We start from the raw sequence: 16189 nt of genomic DNA, 5'->3' as shown, positions 1-16189 counted from the left end.
GTTTACTAATTTAACTAAAGACCCTAACATGTAAAATGACAAAACACCCCCACCATCTGCAGTGTCAGATTCCGGCCACCACCGTCGGAATCTGGCCAGAAAATTTCGTCACGGCACAGACTTGTCGGATCTGTGCCGTAACACGTCGTTATGGCCTTTTCCGGCTAGATCCATGGTGGATCTGGCCGGAAAAGGCCAGATCTACTGTTTGTTTTGGCCGTCGACCGCCGGAAAAGGCCAAACGACGGACATTTCTTTGGCCGTCGCTGACGGCCAGATCTGGCCTTTTCCGGCCAGATCCGTGGTGGATCTGGCCGGAAAAGGCCACAGCGGTGAACTTTCGGCCATTTCTGGTCGGAAGTTTGGCCGTTGTACAGATTCCGGCTATCACCGACGGTGGTTGCCGGAATCTGACAAGTTGGGTTGATAGGGGTGTTTTTGTTAATTTTTAAACTTTTTTTAGGGGGTATTTAGTGAAATTAATAACCTTATGGGGTTAAAAGTAATTAAAAAAATAGGGTAATATTTTGAGAATATTGTACCAAACGCTATTTGAAAAATAGGATCCAGAATAGGGATAAAAATATTAAACCAAACGCATACTATACAATTTCATTACAAAAACCTTCTCTACACAAGTGTTATTGTACAAGTAATACTACACATACAATAACGTGATGTGATATAAGATAATTAGGTAAAAATTTATTTTTAATTTAAAATCAGCCATGATCAATTACCTCTATGTGTAGTATTATATGTCATTGTATTTAGTATTTACACATTAATTACAGAAGTTACAGACATAAAACTGAACTGTCGCTAGGAGCCGCGAAACAAGGTAATGGACTTCTACCAAAATATTTCTAAGTGAAAAAAATCCTCAAGGGAAACACTAAGAACTCAGCCCATGTAGATTTTATTAACATGTATCTCATCACATCAACGCTCTGCAAATAAAAATATACTCATCAACTATTGAGAAGCCCTGGTGGGATTCATTCTCTGGTATTGTTAGTCTATACACATCCATTGTGTCACCGCCTGCTTGTCCTTTCCTTGCCTGAAAAAAAACAATTACAATTTGTTATTAAAGGAGCACCACAAATATTGAACTAATTTAATAAGTAATTACGAAACTCACCAAATATACTTGACTTTAGAGGGAACCGAAGAGAAGATCCCTTCAATTTTAGGTCCCTGATTTGACTATTTTTACTTGGTTTTTCTATTTTTGCAAGAGCACTGCTACTTTCTCCGGTTAAAAGATCAGTTCCTTTTTTCACCTTTTCATGATAAATAGCTGGTGGAGCAAGCCTTAGCTGAGGCATGTTTTCTATCTGCGCTAATCTCTGGTCCTTTTGAAGATTGTTTAAGATATCAAACTGCAACATTTAAGCTCAGTTTGATTAAACTATCAATCACTGGCAAGGGTAAGAAATCAAAACAACAGATAATTTTTTTCAATTTACCCGTGATAATAGCTGAATTCCATAGGGGTTCTCAAATGTATCACTTTCATGCAAGTGTAGTGTAGTTCCTGATGCTGGCTGGGTTCTTGATGAAAACTTACTCACCAGACCATTCTCGGCAACAACTGATTTGTTTCTAGACCTCTGAGTATTCTTCTTAGGCATACAAAGAGGGCATCCAGATAAGGACCCTCTACTTGATGATTCATTTTCCAAAAGTTCGCATTGAATATGAGTTGCATGACCACAATTAAACACTCGAATGCGGAAACTAGAAGAATTCTTTGTGAGAAGACAGTTACAGATACAACAAAATAAACTCCGAGGGGCGTAGCCATGAGAGGCATCCCTCTTGAGTACGCTCATGGTATAGAATGTATCATCCTCTATCAAGGACTTGGCAGTATCCTGAAAGAACAAAGTAAAAAATTTTAATCAGTTGCCAGTTGCTTATTTTGCAGTTCATGGTAGAGAAACATTCAAATCAATCACACAATCAATCCCAACTTTAAAGGGGAAAAGCAAAAAAAAATTACTCATCCCAAAAAAGGTCTAGAATTGAAATACAAATGTCACCGTGAATCAGAGTCCTTAGGATGCATGTGTTTCAGTAATAAAATAATCTCATAGATTTGACTTATATCTAGAACTAAACTATGTATGGCAGCTACACACAATGCAATGAACCATGTTAGTCTTTGGCGGCTTTATTACTATTATTACTAGACATACAAATGGTCATACTTGGAAATCAAAAGTCCAAATCAAGAATCCGTTTATTCTATAATTATGCCTGTTGAAATATAAAGCTCACAGAGCTGCATTAATAAGCTTAGTTACAAGAATACCCAAGACAAAAATCCATAATACAGACCCTATCGAGAAGCACACAATCCAAATTTTGAGCACATACCAGAATTCTTCTTTCAAAACTATAAGTTCCCAGCATCCCAAGTATGGTAAGTTTAAAGTCACCAAATTCCTGGCTACCATTATCAGAGAGGAGTTTTGACATTATGGTTGGAAGATGAACATATCCTATCATTCCTTCAACAATCTCTTTGATAAACTGCGAGAACAATTTTCTCAAGATATACGCACCCCTATGGGACTTTGAAATTCTCCACTTGATAATACACGCTTCTTCACCCTCTTGCAAGCACAATGGGTCCTCCAGCATTTTTGAATCATTTTCTCCTTCAGATGTCCTTTCATCACCCATAAGAGGCCGACAAAACCTGTATTTAAACTCAAAATATAATTGGCATGGATATGAGTGTGCAACGTATATATAAAGATGACAACTGTTCCCTCATATTTTCTAACAGGAGAATAGTTTCTTGGTGAAATTACGTTCAAGTGCTATTAGAAGAGCAAGAATGTAACTGTTGTAATGAAAATTAAAAAACTAGCAGAAACTCAAATATTCTCTTTAAAATTGTTGTGAAGACCAAACACACAACATGCAATGAGAACCTAATCCCATGATATCACAGTTCACTTTCACAGTTTCTATGTTTTTTTCTACTCTTTGGGTCTTCTAGAAAGTAATTTCACAATCTCATCCCTTCCATCATAACTTTATCAGGTAAAAGTGAGGAATTAGTCTATTAAATATTAGAAACAATGGCATATGTTTAACATAATCATGAATATCATGCTATTGATTATTTTTACATGCAGCCACAGTGATTTTTAGATTTTGAAATATGAAAGAGAAAGAAGTATATGTAATTTGAGAGTCTGAAGTCAATGGAGTACATGCAAACTAATTTGAAACTATATTAGAATAGCAACCTGGATTGAACACATAAAAGGAGGCTTAATGAATATAAAAGATGTATCTATTACGCAAGACAAAGAACATGTAAAACATGGAATGGCAGAATCCAAATATCGTTAGAAAGAAAATGAATGATTGGAACTTACGAATCAAGCAATTTAAACCAGAGCGTTTCTGACTCCTCAGGATTCAAACGGGGAGTGTTTCGCTGACACAACCCAGTACAGGCGTGCAATATATTGCGTACGTCATTCACCTGTACGAGAAAGATCACATATATTGTCAATTTGCCAAATAATCCCTCCATCACCATAAAGATAAAAAGTATCCTTGTAAATAATTGATGCAGAGGATAAAACTATACAAACCTCCTCCATATTTAAAACTGTGCTGAAATGCTCCATGTTGACTGATCCCTTAACCACCCTAGAAACTGCACTTCCCACAGCAGTTTCAAGCCTAAGAAATTTATCATCAAGCCCAGAAAGTGTAAGTAAAAGAGCACTTCCAACATCACCAACCCTTTCCAATAAAAATGCAGCAGCATCTATGATCCCATATTCCTGGCACAGGCGTAAACAGTGTTCCACTCGATAGCTATCAAAAGTTTCCAGAAACTTGAGAACTGATTCACGTTCATACTGACATAATAACTGCAAAATTGAGGGCAAAATAATGAAAATAATGCTTTCCTGAAGTCAATATGTGCTTCTAGCATACCTTGTTAGTAGAAAATAAGATCTGTATCACCACAGAATTGATGAGGTAAAATTTAAATAACAACAATGAAGAAGATCAAATACAAAACTTTGAAAGACTATACGATGTAACTGAGACCATGCACACATTAATTATGGGAGAGAGAGAGAGAGAGATGTTACTTCAATCAATTGTTATATACATACAAGAGCTTACCTCCAAGTAAAGCTCAATCATATCATCAGTAACATGAACAGGGTTACTGCACAGCAATTTAGGGAAATCAGAGATTCTTTCCATGTAAGCCTCCAATCCTTTCGAATGACACTTCACCCTTTTTCCATTAGCAACAATTATACCATCATCTTTTCTTAAATAGGATAAGTTCAGGGTTCCATATAAGTGAACCTCTACAACTGTCTTCAAATAAAGGAAAAGACTTTTTGGATGTGAACGAAGTTCAGAGAGGATATGTGAAGCTTCATTACTGAATTGGTCAATGACTAAGAAGAACGTGCCCTCCCTGCAAAAGATCAAAGGCATGAGATTTATAAGAGCAGAAATAGAAATAAAGAAAAATTCTCAGCATTCGTCAACATGAGAGGCAAAGATCAAACCATAAATCTTAAGATTAATAAAAGGCATTACCGGCTTAAGCCAACCAGCTCTGGAATCCGAGAGATGACTGCTGAACGGAAAGCAGCACGTTCTTTGTCGGTCAGCTGAACTAATTTATCATTGATGAAAGAGAAGGCATGAATCGGTTCATCAAAATCTTTCATATAGCTATCTAGAGCAGCAAGATAATGATGTCTGATGGTATGAATTAAGCCACAAACCTGAAAATAACAATATTGTCAATAGTTGGAAAAAAAACTCGGCCTATGATAACATAATAGGGATGGCACATGGTAAAGATACCTGGTGAAACTGTGCACTTTCACATAAATGCAACACATCAGATGCATTCCAATCAGTCTCAGGCACTACTTCCAGTAGGGCTAGCAGCTGCTTTTCTCTTTTTCTAGAAGTTTCAACACTATGTGTGGGATTACTTGGTGATGCATTCTTTTCTGATGTCAAGTAGTGCAAAATCTGACTCAATACACTTTTTGAGACATTAGCTTTTCCACATGCAACATAGTATGCAATGAACTCAAACAGATGACCTATGTCTTTCTGTGAAGGCCATGTTTCAACTGATCCACTATCATCATTTCCAGCAGGCCCATTTATTTGGGAGATAACATTGTCAAGAACATGAACAAGAGCATTTACAGTATTCTGAACCAACATATTCTGACATTTATCCATTGAGTTCTGTTCCTTGTCAGCCTCCATATTTGCGTCAGCTGAATCATGTGAAGCAATGTCAGATAGTGGAGTTGCATCTTCTTTGAAAGCACATCTCAGAACATCTAAAGTTGCTTCAGTATCTAATTCCAAGAGATGATACAGGTTCAGATATAATCCTCCAACAGATAAGCTTGAAGCTGCTTGTGAATTCTGAGCATCGGATTCCTCTAATAAAAACTGCATCAGTTCTTTTCTAAGAGATGGCAAACGTGTGGGAGGAAGAGTTCCATGTCCTGAAAATAAAGAATATGGTGCTTTAATGTATCTTTAAGATGAATTCTAGTGTATAAATGGAATTTTTTTGACAGTCCAATTTATCATCTACCAGTAAAAAATTAAATCACACCTGGTGGAAAAGCAAGACCTTGAAAGCAGTACTTCAGATACACAAGCATCCTGTACCTGTAACAAGAAATAGGAAATGACCACTTTCAAGTCATAACATGGCCTGGCCCAAAAAAAAAAAAAAAAAAAAAAAGGATGATACAATATACATATAGAATTACAGTTGAATTAACAAATTTAACAATTGGTACAATAAGGGGTAAAATAAATTATTTTATCATCTTTGTCAAAAACCCCAAAATAAACAACCTACTCATAAAATCCTACATCATACATACAATCCCATACCCAACCACAATCTTTTCATACTTTTCTTGGGAAATTTTGAACCTTGGTGAAATCACATGCAAACTTGATCAGTTATCATGTCAGGGTATTCACAATTCCACCACACCAGTGTCGTAAGTCCAAGTGATAAGTCACCATACCAAAATACAATTTCCTGGGGTCAGGTTAATGTTATAGAAGACAGAAGGCTTAGCCATTGATTGATTCAAATTCACTCTAATCCACTGTGGTCCATTTTTCATCTAAAATTAGCTGAAAGGTAAAAATTAGGGTAATGACAGTCCTAGAGAGTTAGCTTCCCAACATGATTTAATTGAATAATTTCACTTTAAACTCAATTGGCATGGCTGAATTCAGTCACAAATGAATATTTACACTAAATTACTCCCCCAGCAACGCTCATGTAATAAATTTCTGGCAATATCACATTGCCTAAAGCAATCACTAACTATATCAAATATTGAAATGAAAAAACATTTGAAAGATAAAAGCTGCTAAACAAGAACAGAAAATCCTCAGAAAGTTTCCAAATTCAATTACTACCACAGGTTTGCATAGTGGCAACATACCCAAGGGCAGCAGCATTCTCTCTTTGACAATTTCGTAAAACTACTAACAGCTCCTCCAAAGGAGCCCGAAAATCATCCAATCCTTTGTTGAAAAGATACACCAAAGCACCGTACAGCGCATGATCCCGGCATAACCTGACAACCTACAAGACAAATCATATTCAAGTATAGCATAAGGAGACTGAGGCTTGATTTTCAATCAGAAATGATTAACAAATAATTGTTAACTATGGATGTGATATGACCTGATTGAAGTCTAAAGAAGAAATGTCCATATGAAGGACACATTGTTCAACTCGCTGTAACCACCCTTTGCTGCTATAATGCTCTACCAGTGCTTGCATAATCTTTGACAAAAAAGAAATATAAGATAAATTACTATGTGTAACTGAACAGATAATAAGGGTAATATTTTAAACCAATACCTCAGGAGGTAGAGATCCAAGCATGTCCTTCAAAATATATGGCTCCAAAAGCTCCAGAAATGTATCTAGAATGAAAAAGCATATCATTAAAAGAAACTCATGTCAACACAAATTATTTCACTACAGCAAACATAATCACCATTAATATTATATCATTTATTAACAATAGTTGTATTCTAATATAAAATCATAAATAATTTTCTTCAGGACTGAAATTTGAGACCCTAAAAGAATAGAAATCCACTTCAGAGTAGAGCAAAAAAGCTTGATGCAATTAAATTTGTACTACATAGCCATCAAATGGTGATTTGTTTTTAAGCCCATTCACATTTGATTACAAAACTTTTACGCATGTTAGGTCATCACTACATGTCACTGAATGAATCAAATGAATTGGCATGTTGCATAAAAATATATTAACCCTGATAGGAAGTCAATAAACTTAAAATAAAGTTCAATCAAAGCAATTAATGCAAGCAGAGATTGATGCAATGAGAATACCTCTGTGATGAACAGCCACAAATTTAGAGAAAATTTCTTCAAAAAGGATGTCAATCCTTTTGATATGGACACAGAACTCAACTGCTACTCCACCAACACGGGTGAACTGCTCTTTTATTTCAGTGTGCACAGAACTGCTTCTACTTTGTGTATCATTTAGTTGTTCCAGTTTTTCGATTTGGTTGCAAAATGCCACTGATATATAAGAAAATACTTCATCTACATAGGATAGTAACAACTCAACCAAATAAGGCATTATGACCTCCTGTACAGCATCCAGGGTTCTAGGAAGGTCAATAACACCATGAGCTTGACCATCATACAGCGTAATAGCCATGTTCAAGGCACCCATCCAGTCACCTGCTTTTCGGAGAACCTGAATCCGCTCCTTCCATGGAAGAAGGCGGGAAACTACAAGATGCATAGGTCCAAGTACATATATAGAAGCTCCTCTTATAGCCACACAGTTGTGATAGGATTTCTCAGGGTTCCCAAAAACATTAATGAAGTGGGTATGATATCCAATTAGATCATCTCCTCTGGAACCATCTACAGAAAAACTTGTTTGGTGAATTACCGTTCCGTCTCTAGCAAACAGATAGAGCTGTCCTGTCACTGTAAGAACCACAAGCATCTGCAAAGATATATAACAACAATCAGCAATTTATTTTCATGAATCCTTTAACTGTATGCAGAATGCCAAAAACGTAACAATGAAAGTGAAGCAAGTATTTTACTATGCACGTGAGAGAAGACAAGAAAAAAAAAAAAGTAACGATACCTGATCATCCAACCAAGCAACACCCACAGCTGCACTGTCAATGGACCACTTTCCATATACTTTAAGCTCTGATTTGACCAACTTTGCAACCTGAACTTTCCGATCCCAAGCAAGTGCAAGCAACGATATTCTCTCTGCTGCTTCTGCAGAAGTACTTTCTGCAACACATTTATCTCTCAGTAAACTGACATACTATAACATCACCAACCCTTTCCAATAAAAATGCAGCAGCATCTATGATCCCATATTCCTGGCACAGGCGTAAACAGTGTTCCACTCGATAGCTATCAAAAGTTTCCAGAAACTTGAGAACTGATTCACGTTCATACTGACATAATAACTGCAAAATTGAGGGCAAAATAATGAAAATAATGCTTTCCTGAAGTCAATATGTGCTTCTAGCATACCTTGTTAGTAGAAAATAAGATCTGTATCACCACAGAATTGATGAGGTAAAATTTAAATAACAACAATGAAGAAGATCAAATACAAAACTTTGAAAGACTATACGATGTAACTGAGACCATGCACACATTAATTATGGGAGAGAGAGAGAGAGAGATGTTACTTCAATCAATTGTTATATACATACAAGAGCTTACCTCCAAGTAAAGCTCAATCATATCATCAGTAACATGAACAGGGTTACTGCACAGCAATTTAGGGAAATCAGAGATTCTTTCCATGTAAGCCTCCAATCCTTTCGAATGACACTTCACCCTTTTTCCATTAGCAACAATTATACCATCATCTTTTCTTAAATAGGATAAGTTCAGGGTTCCATATAAGTGAACCTCTACAACTGTCTTCAAATAAAGGAAAAGACTTTTTGGATGTGAACGAAGTTCAGAGAGGATATGTGAAGCTTCATTACTGAATTGGTCAATGACTAAGAAGAACGTGCCCTCCCTGCAAAAGATCAAAGGCATGAGATTTATAAGAGCAGAAATAGAAATAAAGAAAAATTCTCAGCATTCGTCAACATGAGAGGCAAAGATCAAACCATAAATCTTAAGATTAATAAAAGGCATTACCGGCTTAAGCCAACCAGCTCTGGAATCCGAGAGATGACTGCTGAACGGAAAGCAGCACGTTCTTTGTCGGTCAGCTGAACTAATTTATCATTGATGAAAGAGAAGGCATGAATCGGTTCATCAAAATCTTTCATATAGCTATCTAGAGCAGCAAGATAATGATGTCTGATGGTATGAATTAAGCCACAAACCTGAAAATAACAATATTGTCAATAGTTGGAAAAAAAACTCGGCCTATGATAACATAATAGGGATGGCACATGGTAAAGATACCTGGTGAAACTGTGCACTTTCACATAAATGCAACACATCAGATGCATTCCAATCAGTCTCAGGCACTACTTCCAGTAGGGCTAGCAGCTGCTTTTCTCTTTTTCTAGAAGTTTCAACACTATGTGTGGGATTACTTGGTGATGCATTCTTTTCTGATGTCAAGTAGTGCAAAATCTGACTCAATACACTTTTTGAGACATTAGCTTTTCCACATGCAACATAGTATGCAATGAACTCAAACAGATGACCTATGTCTTTCTGTGAAGGCCATGTTTCAACTGATCCACTATCATCATTTCCAGCAGGCCCATTTATTTGGGAGATAACATTGTCAAGAACATGAACAAGAGCATTTACAGTATTCTGAACCAACATATTCTGACATTTATCCATTGAGTTCTGTTCCTTGTCAGCCTCCATATTTGCGTCAGCTGAATCATGTGAAGCAATGTCAGATAGTGGAGTTGCATCTTCTTTGAAAGCACATCTCAGAACATCTAAAGTTGCTTCAGTATCTAATTCCAAGAGATGATACAGGTTCAGATATAATCCTCCAACAGATAAGCTTGAAGCTGCTTGTGAATTCTGAGCATCGGATTCCTCTAATAAAAACTGCATCAGTTCTTTTCTAAGAGATGGCAAACGTGTGGGAGGAAGAGTTCCATGTCCTGAAAATAAAGAATATGGTGCTTTAATGTATCTTTAAGATGAATTCTAGTGTATAAATGGAATTTTTTTGACAGTCCAATTTATCATCTACCAGTAAAAAATTAAATCACACCTGGTGGAAAAGCAAGACCTTGAAAGCAGTACTTCAGATACACAAGCATCCTGTACCTGTAACAAGAAATAGGAAATGACCACTTTCAAGTCATAACATGGCCTGGCCCAAAAAAAAAAAAAAAAAAAAAAAGGATGATACAATATACATATAGAATTACAGTTGAATTAACAAATTTAACAATTGGTACAATAAGGGGTAAAATAAATTATTTTATCATCTTTGTCAAAAACCCCAAAATAAACAACCTACTCATAAAATCCTACATCATACATACAATCCCATACCCAACCACAATCTTTTCATACTTTTCTTGGGAAATTTTGAACCTTGGTGAAATCACATGCAAACTTGATCAGTTATCATGTCAGGGTATTCACAATTCCACCACACCAGTGTCGTAAGTCCAAGTGATAAGTCACCATACCAAAATACAATTTCCTGGGGTCAGGTTAATGTTATAGAAGACAGAAGGCTTAGCCATTGATTGATTCAAATTCACTCTAATCCACTGTGGTCCATTTTTCATCTAAAATTAGCTGAAAGGTAAAAATTAGGGTAATGACAGTCCTAGAGAGTTAGCTTCCCAACATGATTTAATTGAATAATTTCACTTTAAACTCAATTGGCATGGCTGAATTCAGTCACAAATGAATATTTACACTAAATTACTCCCCCAGCAACGCTCATGTAATAAATTTCTGGCAATATCACATTGCCTAAAGCAATCACTAACTATATCAAATATTGAAATGAAAAAACATTTGAAAGATAAAAGCTGCTAAACAAGAACAGAAAATCCTCAGAAAGTTTCCAAATTCAATTACTACCACAGGTTTGCATAGTGGCAACATACCCAAGGGCAGCAGCATTCTCTCTTTGACAATTTCGTAAAACTACTAACAGCTCCTCCAAAGGAGCCCGAAAATCATCCAATCCTTTGTTGAAAAGATACACCAAAGCACCGTACAGCGCATGATCCCGGCATAACCTGACAACCTACAAGACAAATCATATTCAAGTATAGCATAAGGAGACTGAGGCTTGATTTTCAATCAGAAATGATTAACAAATAATTGTTAACTATGGATGTGATATGACCTGATTGAAGTCTAAAGAAGAAATGTCCATATGAAGGACACATTGTTCAACTCGCTGTAACCACCCTTTGCTGCTATAATGCTCTACCAGTGCTTGCATAATCTTTGACAAAAAAGAAATATAAGATAAATTACTATGTGTAACTGAACAGATAATAAGGGTAATATTTTAAACCAATACCTCAGGAGGTAGAGATCCAAGCATGTCCTTCAAAATATATGGCTCCAAAAGCTCCAGAAATGTATCTAGAATGAAAAAGCATATCATTAAAAGAAACTCATGTCAACACAAATTATTTCACTACAGCAAACATAATCACCATTAATATTATATCATTTATTAACAATAGTTGTATTCTAATATAAAATCATAAATAATTTTCTTCAGGACTGAAATTTGAGACCCTAAAAGAATAGAAATCCACTTCAGAGTAGAGCAAAAAAGCTTGATGCAATTAAATTTGTACTACATAGCCATCAAATGGTGATTTGTTTTTAAGCCCATTCACATTTGATTACAAAACTTTTACGCATGTTAGGTCATCACTACATGTCACTGAATGAATCAAATGAATTGGCATGTTGCATAAAAATATATTAACCCTGATAGGAAGTCAATAAACTTAAAATAAAGTTCAATCAAAGCAATTAATGCAAGCAGAGATTGATGCAATGAGAATACCTCTGTGATGAACAGCCACAAATTTAGAGAAAATTTCTTCAAAAAGGATGTCAATCCTTTTGATATGGACACAGAACTCAACTGCTACTCCACCAACACGGGTGAACTGCTCTTTTATTTCAGTGTGCACAGAACTGCTTCTACTTTGTGTATCATTTAGTTGTTCCAGTTTTTCGATTTGGTTGCAAAATGCCACTGATATATAAGAAAATACTTCATCTACATAGGATAGTAACAACTCAACCAAATAAGGCATTATGACCTCCTGTACAGCATCCAGGGTTCTAGGAAGGTCAATAACACCATGAGCTTGACCATCATACAGCGTAATAGCCATGTTCAAGGCACCCATCCAGTCACCTGCTTTTCGGAGAACCTGAATCCGCTCCTTCCATGGAAGAAGGCGGGAAACTACAAGATGCATAGGTCCAAGTACATATATAGAAGCTCCTCTTATAGCCACACAGTTGTGATAGGATTTCTCAGGGTTCCCAAAAACATTAATGAAGTGGGTATGATATCCAATTAGATCATCTCCTCTGGAACCATCTACAGAAAAACTTGTTTGGTGAATTACCGTTCCGTCTCTAGCAAACAGATAGAGCTGTCCTGTCACTGTAAGAACCACAAGCATCTGCAAAGATATATAACAACAATCAGCAATTTATTTTCATGAATCCTTTAACTGTATGCAGAATGCCAAAAACGTAACAATGAAAGTGAAGCAAGTATTTTACTATGCACGTGAGAGAAGACAAGAAAAAAAAAAAAGTAACGATACCTGATCATCCAACCAAGCAACACCCACAGCTGCACTGTCAATGGACCACTTTCCATATACTTTAAGCTCTGATTTGACCAACTTTGCAACCTGAACTTTCCGATCCCAAGCAAGTGCAAGCAACGATATTCTCTCTGCTGCTTCTGCAGAAGTACTTTCTGCAACACATTTATCTCTCAGTAAACTGTCAACATGAAAATTTAAACAAACTCAGAAAATCCATACCCATTGAAGAACCACGAGATGGCATCATACATTTCCAAGCAGTGTACGGGATGGAACCTTCCCGAACCCCATCCGGCCTGGAAAGTTGAGCATATACTTCTAAAGTGGGAGTGAGCCTTACCTGTAACGAAGACAAATATCTTCAACATATGGGGAACAATAACATGTCCACAAAGAAGAAAGCATCAATCACAATATAAATGGTACATGGAATTTGTGCAATCATCTGAGAATTTCATACCACCAGTGCAGTTTGATGGGTGACAAATATGACCACACCTTCTTCAACCAAAGAGGACCCCTCATTGAAGAGTTTCCAACCTGCATCTGCCCCAACGACACCTCCCATCATGCTACCAATACTGCTGGTTGTAGCCGCAGAGTTTCCCTGAGAGTGAGAGGATGGCAAAGCACCTCCACAAGATTCATCGAAAAGAAGAGGAGAAGCTGATAGTACTACACCCGTTCTTTGTCCATCAAGGAGACACTAATTTAATCAACAAACATTAAGTTATAAACTTGAGGGGCATATCACCATTGCCTATCATGTATCAACTTTGAATAATGTATATATAATATTACAGATACATCATTATTAAAAAGAATGATGTCTTACCTGAGTTTTAATGGAGAACCTATTAAGCAAGGGAACCACTGAGCAAGCATGTAACAGAACCAGGCCCTTACAATCACCGGTAACTGCTTTAAATTGACGAGTGACCTGAGAATCCTGCCCTAAAAATAATGTATGTACTACCGGTGCAGTGTGCTCTCCAGTAATAACTTTCGCTGCAGATGCCTTCTGTACATCCCAAACTACAATATGACCATCACCATAACCAGCTAAGAGCAGATCACCTTGCTGGTTGAAGCACATGGAAGTCACTGAGGCATGAGATCGATCGCCAAGCAAACCAAGCATAACCATCTGAAATATACATAGTATAGGTCCGAAGATGAACTTAGTTAAACTACAATATAATTAGAAACAAAGGTACTACTTTCCATCTAAAATAAGTGGGGATTTAGGCAATGAAGGAACAGTTTAGTAAACGCATAACTAGGAAAAAGAATACATATACATAACAGTTTGGTGACCATTTTAATCTTTCAAGCACTTAGGTGGAATCACCTTTAGTTCTCAAAGACATAAGTATAAAATTACTACTATTTAGAAGTGCTAAAAAGTCATTAAAGAAAATTTCTCTTTAAAAAGCCAATAAGAAGTGGTAGAATAATCAGAAGTGGATCTGAGACAAAACCATCTATCAAAAATCATTAAACTTTGTAATGTTCTATTCAAGACAATTTCCACTTGTCCCAGCATAGTATTTTTTCTTTTCGGACTCAGTTATTTCTGTTAATTTTACAGATTAGACGTTGATTGAGTAAATACAAATTAACCCTCCTTGGCTGCCTAAAGGCTTTACTACACACTACTTTATACAATTTAAATACTTTCTTTGAAAGTTCTTCACCATAATTTTCATTTTCCCCATAACAGGTCAATGGTAGTGTATTTTTAAGCTGACGGCACAGATTTGAAGATAATAGAAATTCAATGAAATGCATCTAAATGACAACAAAAGCAGTTTGAGTGATTTGCAGACCTTTGAATCCATATTTTCATGATGATGAGCAGAGTATTTACTGGGCACAACAACAATGACCCCTTTGGACATTCCAATAGCAATAAAATTAAGATGCACCGCCAAGATTTGTGGGGAACCATGATCACGCCTAAATGCCTGGGATCCAATAGTCTGCGTAATAGTGTTATTGGCGTTAACATCAAAATATCCCAACGTGGTTGACCCTCTCCTGACACCTTCAAGCCTCATGGGTTGAGCAGCCGCACCCTCCTCCCAATGCAGACCAGTAGATGCCTGCTTCTTTTCGAGTTCCTCTGCCAATTCAAGAGGCTTCATGGAAGGCCGTGATTTCTTTTCAGCTCTTCTACTAATCATCTCGCTCTCCAACTGCCCAATTCTTTCTTCTACAAGCTCCGAAATGTCACTTATAGAACTGGCATCACCACCACCAACAGTGCTCACCACATCATCTTTACAGCTAGACAGACCATTGTCCGAATTCTCCATCTCCAATATCTGAACCTCCTCCATTTGTCCATCCTTATCAGACTCAGGTGGAGAAGAAACATTATTTTCACTAGAATCATCATCACCAGTAACAGAGGTAACATTTTTATTTCTATCCATATCAGAAACATCTTCTGAACCTGCAATTGTAGATTTTTTACTCAAATTCAAATCCTCCTCAACAATAAGTGACGAGGAATCAACCAGTTGTTCGGTATTCAAATTAGAACTGGTATTTAAATGTTCTTCATCAGCATCACTAGTCATTAATTCTAATTTAGTATCTTCATCTTTACTGCAAGGCAAATTTGATGATTCTTCGCTAACACTTACTTGAGCAGATTGAAAATCACCCATTTTCTCGTCATCTTCCTCCAATTTCTCGCTGGACACGCTAATTTCATTGGAAGATACAGAAAAAATTTCGTGATCATCACCATCCAGAACCTTCTGGAGCGTCCCACTTCCTGCTCTCCGCGACTTTAAGGCGGCAGCATGTGGAGTGGGCACCGGGCGGGAGGCGGCGGCTGCAGCCGCAAGCGCCGCCCCCGGTTTTGCATTGGAACGCACTCCACCAAACAAGGATGGCAATTGCCTAGAAGATGAAGAAGGAACCCTCCATAAAGGATCAGCTGTTGATTCGTTAGTTTTGAGGCGAGTGAAGGAACTAGTTTTTGGTGGTTTTGTGGAATCTTGTGAAGAAATTGAATCATTTCGGTGGTGTGATTTGGGGAGGGAGAGATCTGGGTGGTGAATAGACGGCGGTGATGATGGTGGGGTGGAGGAATCGGTGTCGTTGAGAATTTCGTCTAGGGTACGGTGAGGGACTGAGTTAGAGTCGTCGTCGGAATCGGAGGAGGGGTGGGAGTCAAGAAAGGAGTCAATGTCGAGTTCCATGAATCACTTTGTATTGTTGTATTTCTTGGTCATTATATGAACAAACTTGTTCTACTTGTTTGATTCTTATTTCCCAAGCTTGTTCGATCCCTTGCATT

At 37.1% G+C, this 16189-nt stretch overlaps 1 protein-coding gene across 3 annotated transcripts; it reads right to left on the bottom strand.

Moving 5' to 3' along the window:
• Positions 1–685: 685 nt before the first annotated feature.
• Positions 686–16182, bottom strand: LOC116108886 (vacuolar protein sorting-associated protein 8 homolog). Of its 3 annotated transcripts, XM_031395125.1 has the most exons (21): positions 15528–15650; positions 14706–15334; positions 13712–14023; positions 13337–13582; positions 13096–13216; positions 12871–13028; positions 12090–12723; positions 11589–11653; positions 11409–11510; positions 11164–11306; positions 10308–10363; positions 9527–10194; positions 9254–9444; positions 8822–9128; positions 8424–8559; positions 3624–3772; positions 3402–3511; positions 2386–2710; positions 1473–1880; positions 1145–1385; positions 686–1063 (listed from the first exon to the last, which is right to left on the bottom strand). In XM_031395125.1, exons 2-21 carry the CDS (start codon positions 15312–15314, stop codon positions 1038–1040), a joined length of 5007 nt encoding a protein of 1668 aa, XP_031250985.1. In that variant the 5' UTR covers positions 15315–15334; positions 15528–15650; the 3' UTR covers positions 686–1037. The 3 variants fall into 3 exon arrangements, with proteins under 3 accessions (XP_031250985.1, XP_031250984.1, XP_031250986.1); XM_031395124.1 differs by having other exon boundaries at positions 14706–16181; XM_031395126.1 differs by lacking the exon at positions 8424–8559 and having other exon boundaries at positions 3624–3908; positions 14706–16182.
• Positions 16183–16189: the final 7 nt, after the last annotated feature.

The sequence above is a fragment of the Pistacia vera genome, unplaced genomic scaffold (assembly GCF_008641045.1).
Source record: "Pistacia vera cultivar Batoury unplaced genomic scaffold, PisVer_v2 Contig570, whole genome shotgun sequence".
Classification (NCBI taxonomy): domain Eukaryota; kingdom Viridiplantae; phylum Streptophyta; class Magnoliopsida; order Sapindales; family Anacardiaceae; genus Pistacia; species Pistacia vera.
Note: the sequence above shows the minus strand (reverse complement) of the source record. Positions and strands in the feature narration are given on the sequence as shown.

Bases quoted from the DNA above. Each gene is read 5' to 3' on its own strand.
- LOC116108886 (XM_031395126.1), bottom strand. From the start codon at position 16,091: ATGGAACTCGACATTGACTCCTTTCTTGACTCCCACCCCTCCTCCGAT. The intron at 10,364-11,163 runs GTATGTTGCCAC...TTCTTGTTACAG, and splicing joins GAGAATGCTGCTGCCCTTGG to GTACAGGATGCTTGTGTATC. The intron at 10,195-10,307 runs GTGTGATTTAAT...CTTTATTTTCAG, and splicing joins AGGTCTTGCTTTTCCACCAG to GACATGGAACTCTTCCTCCC.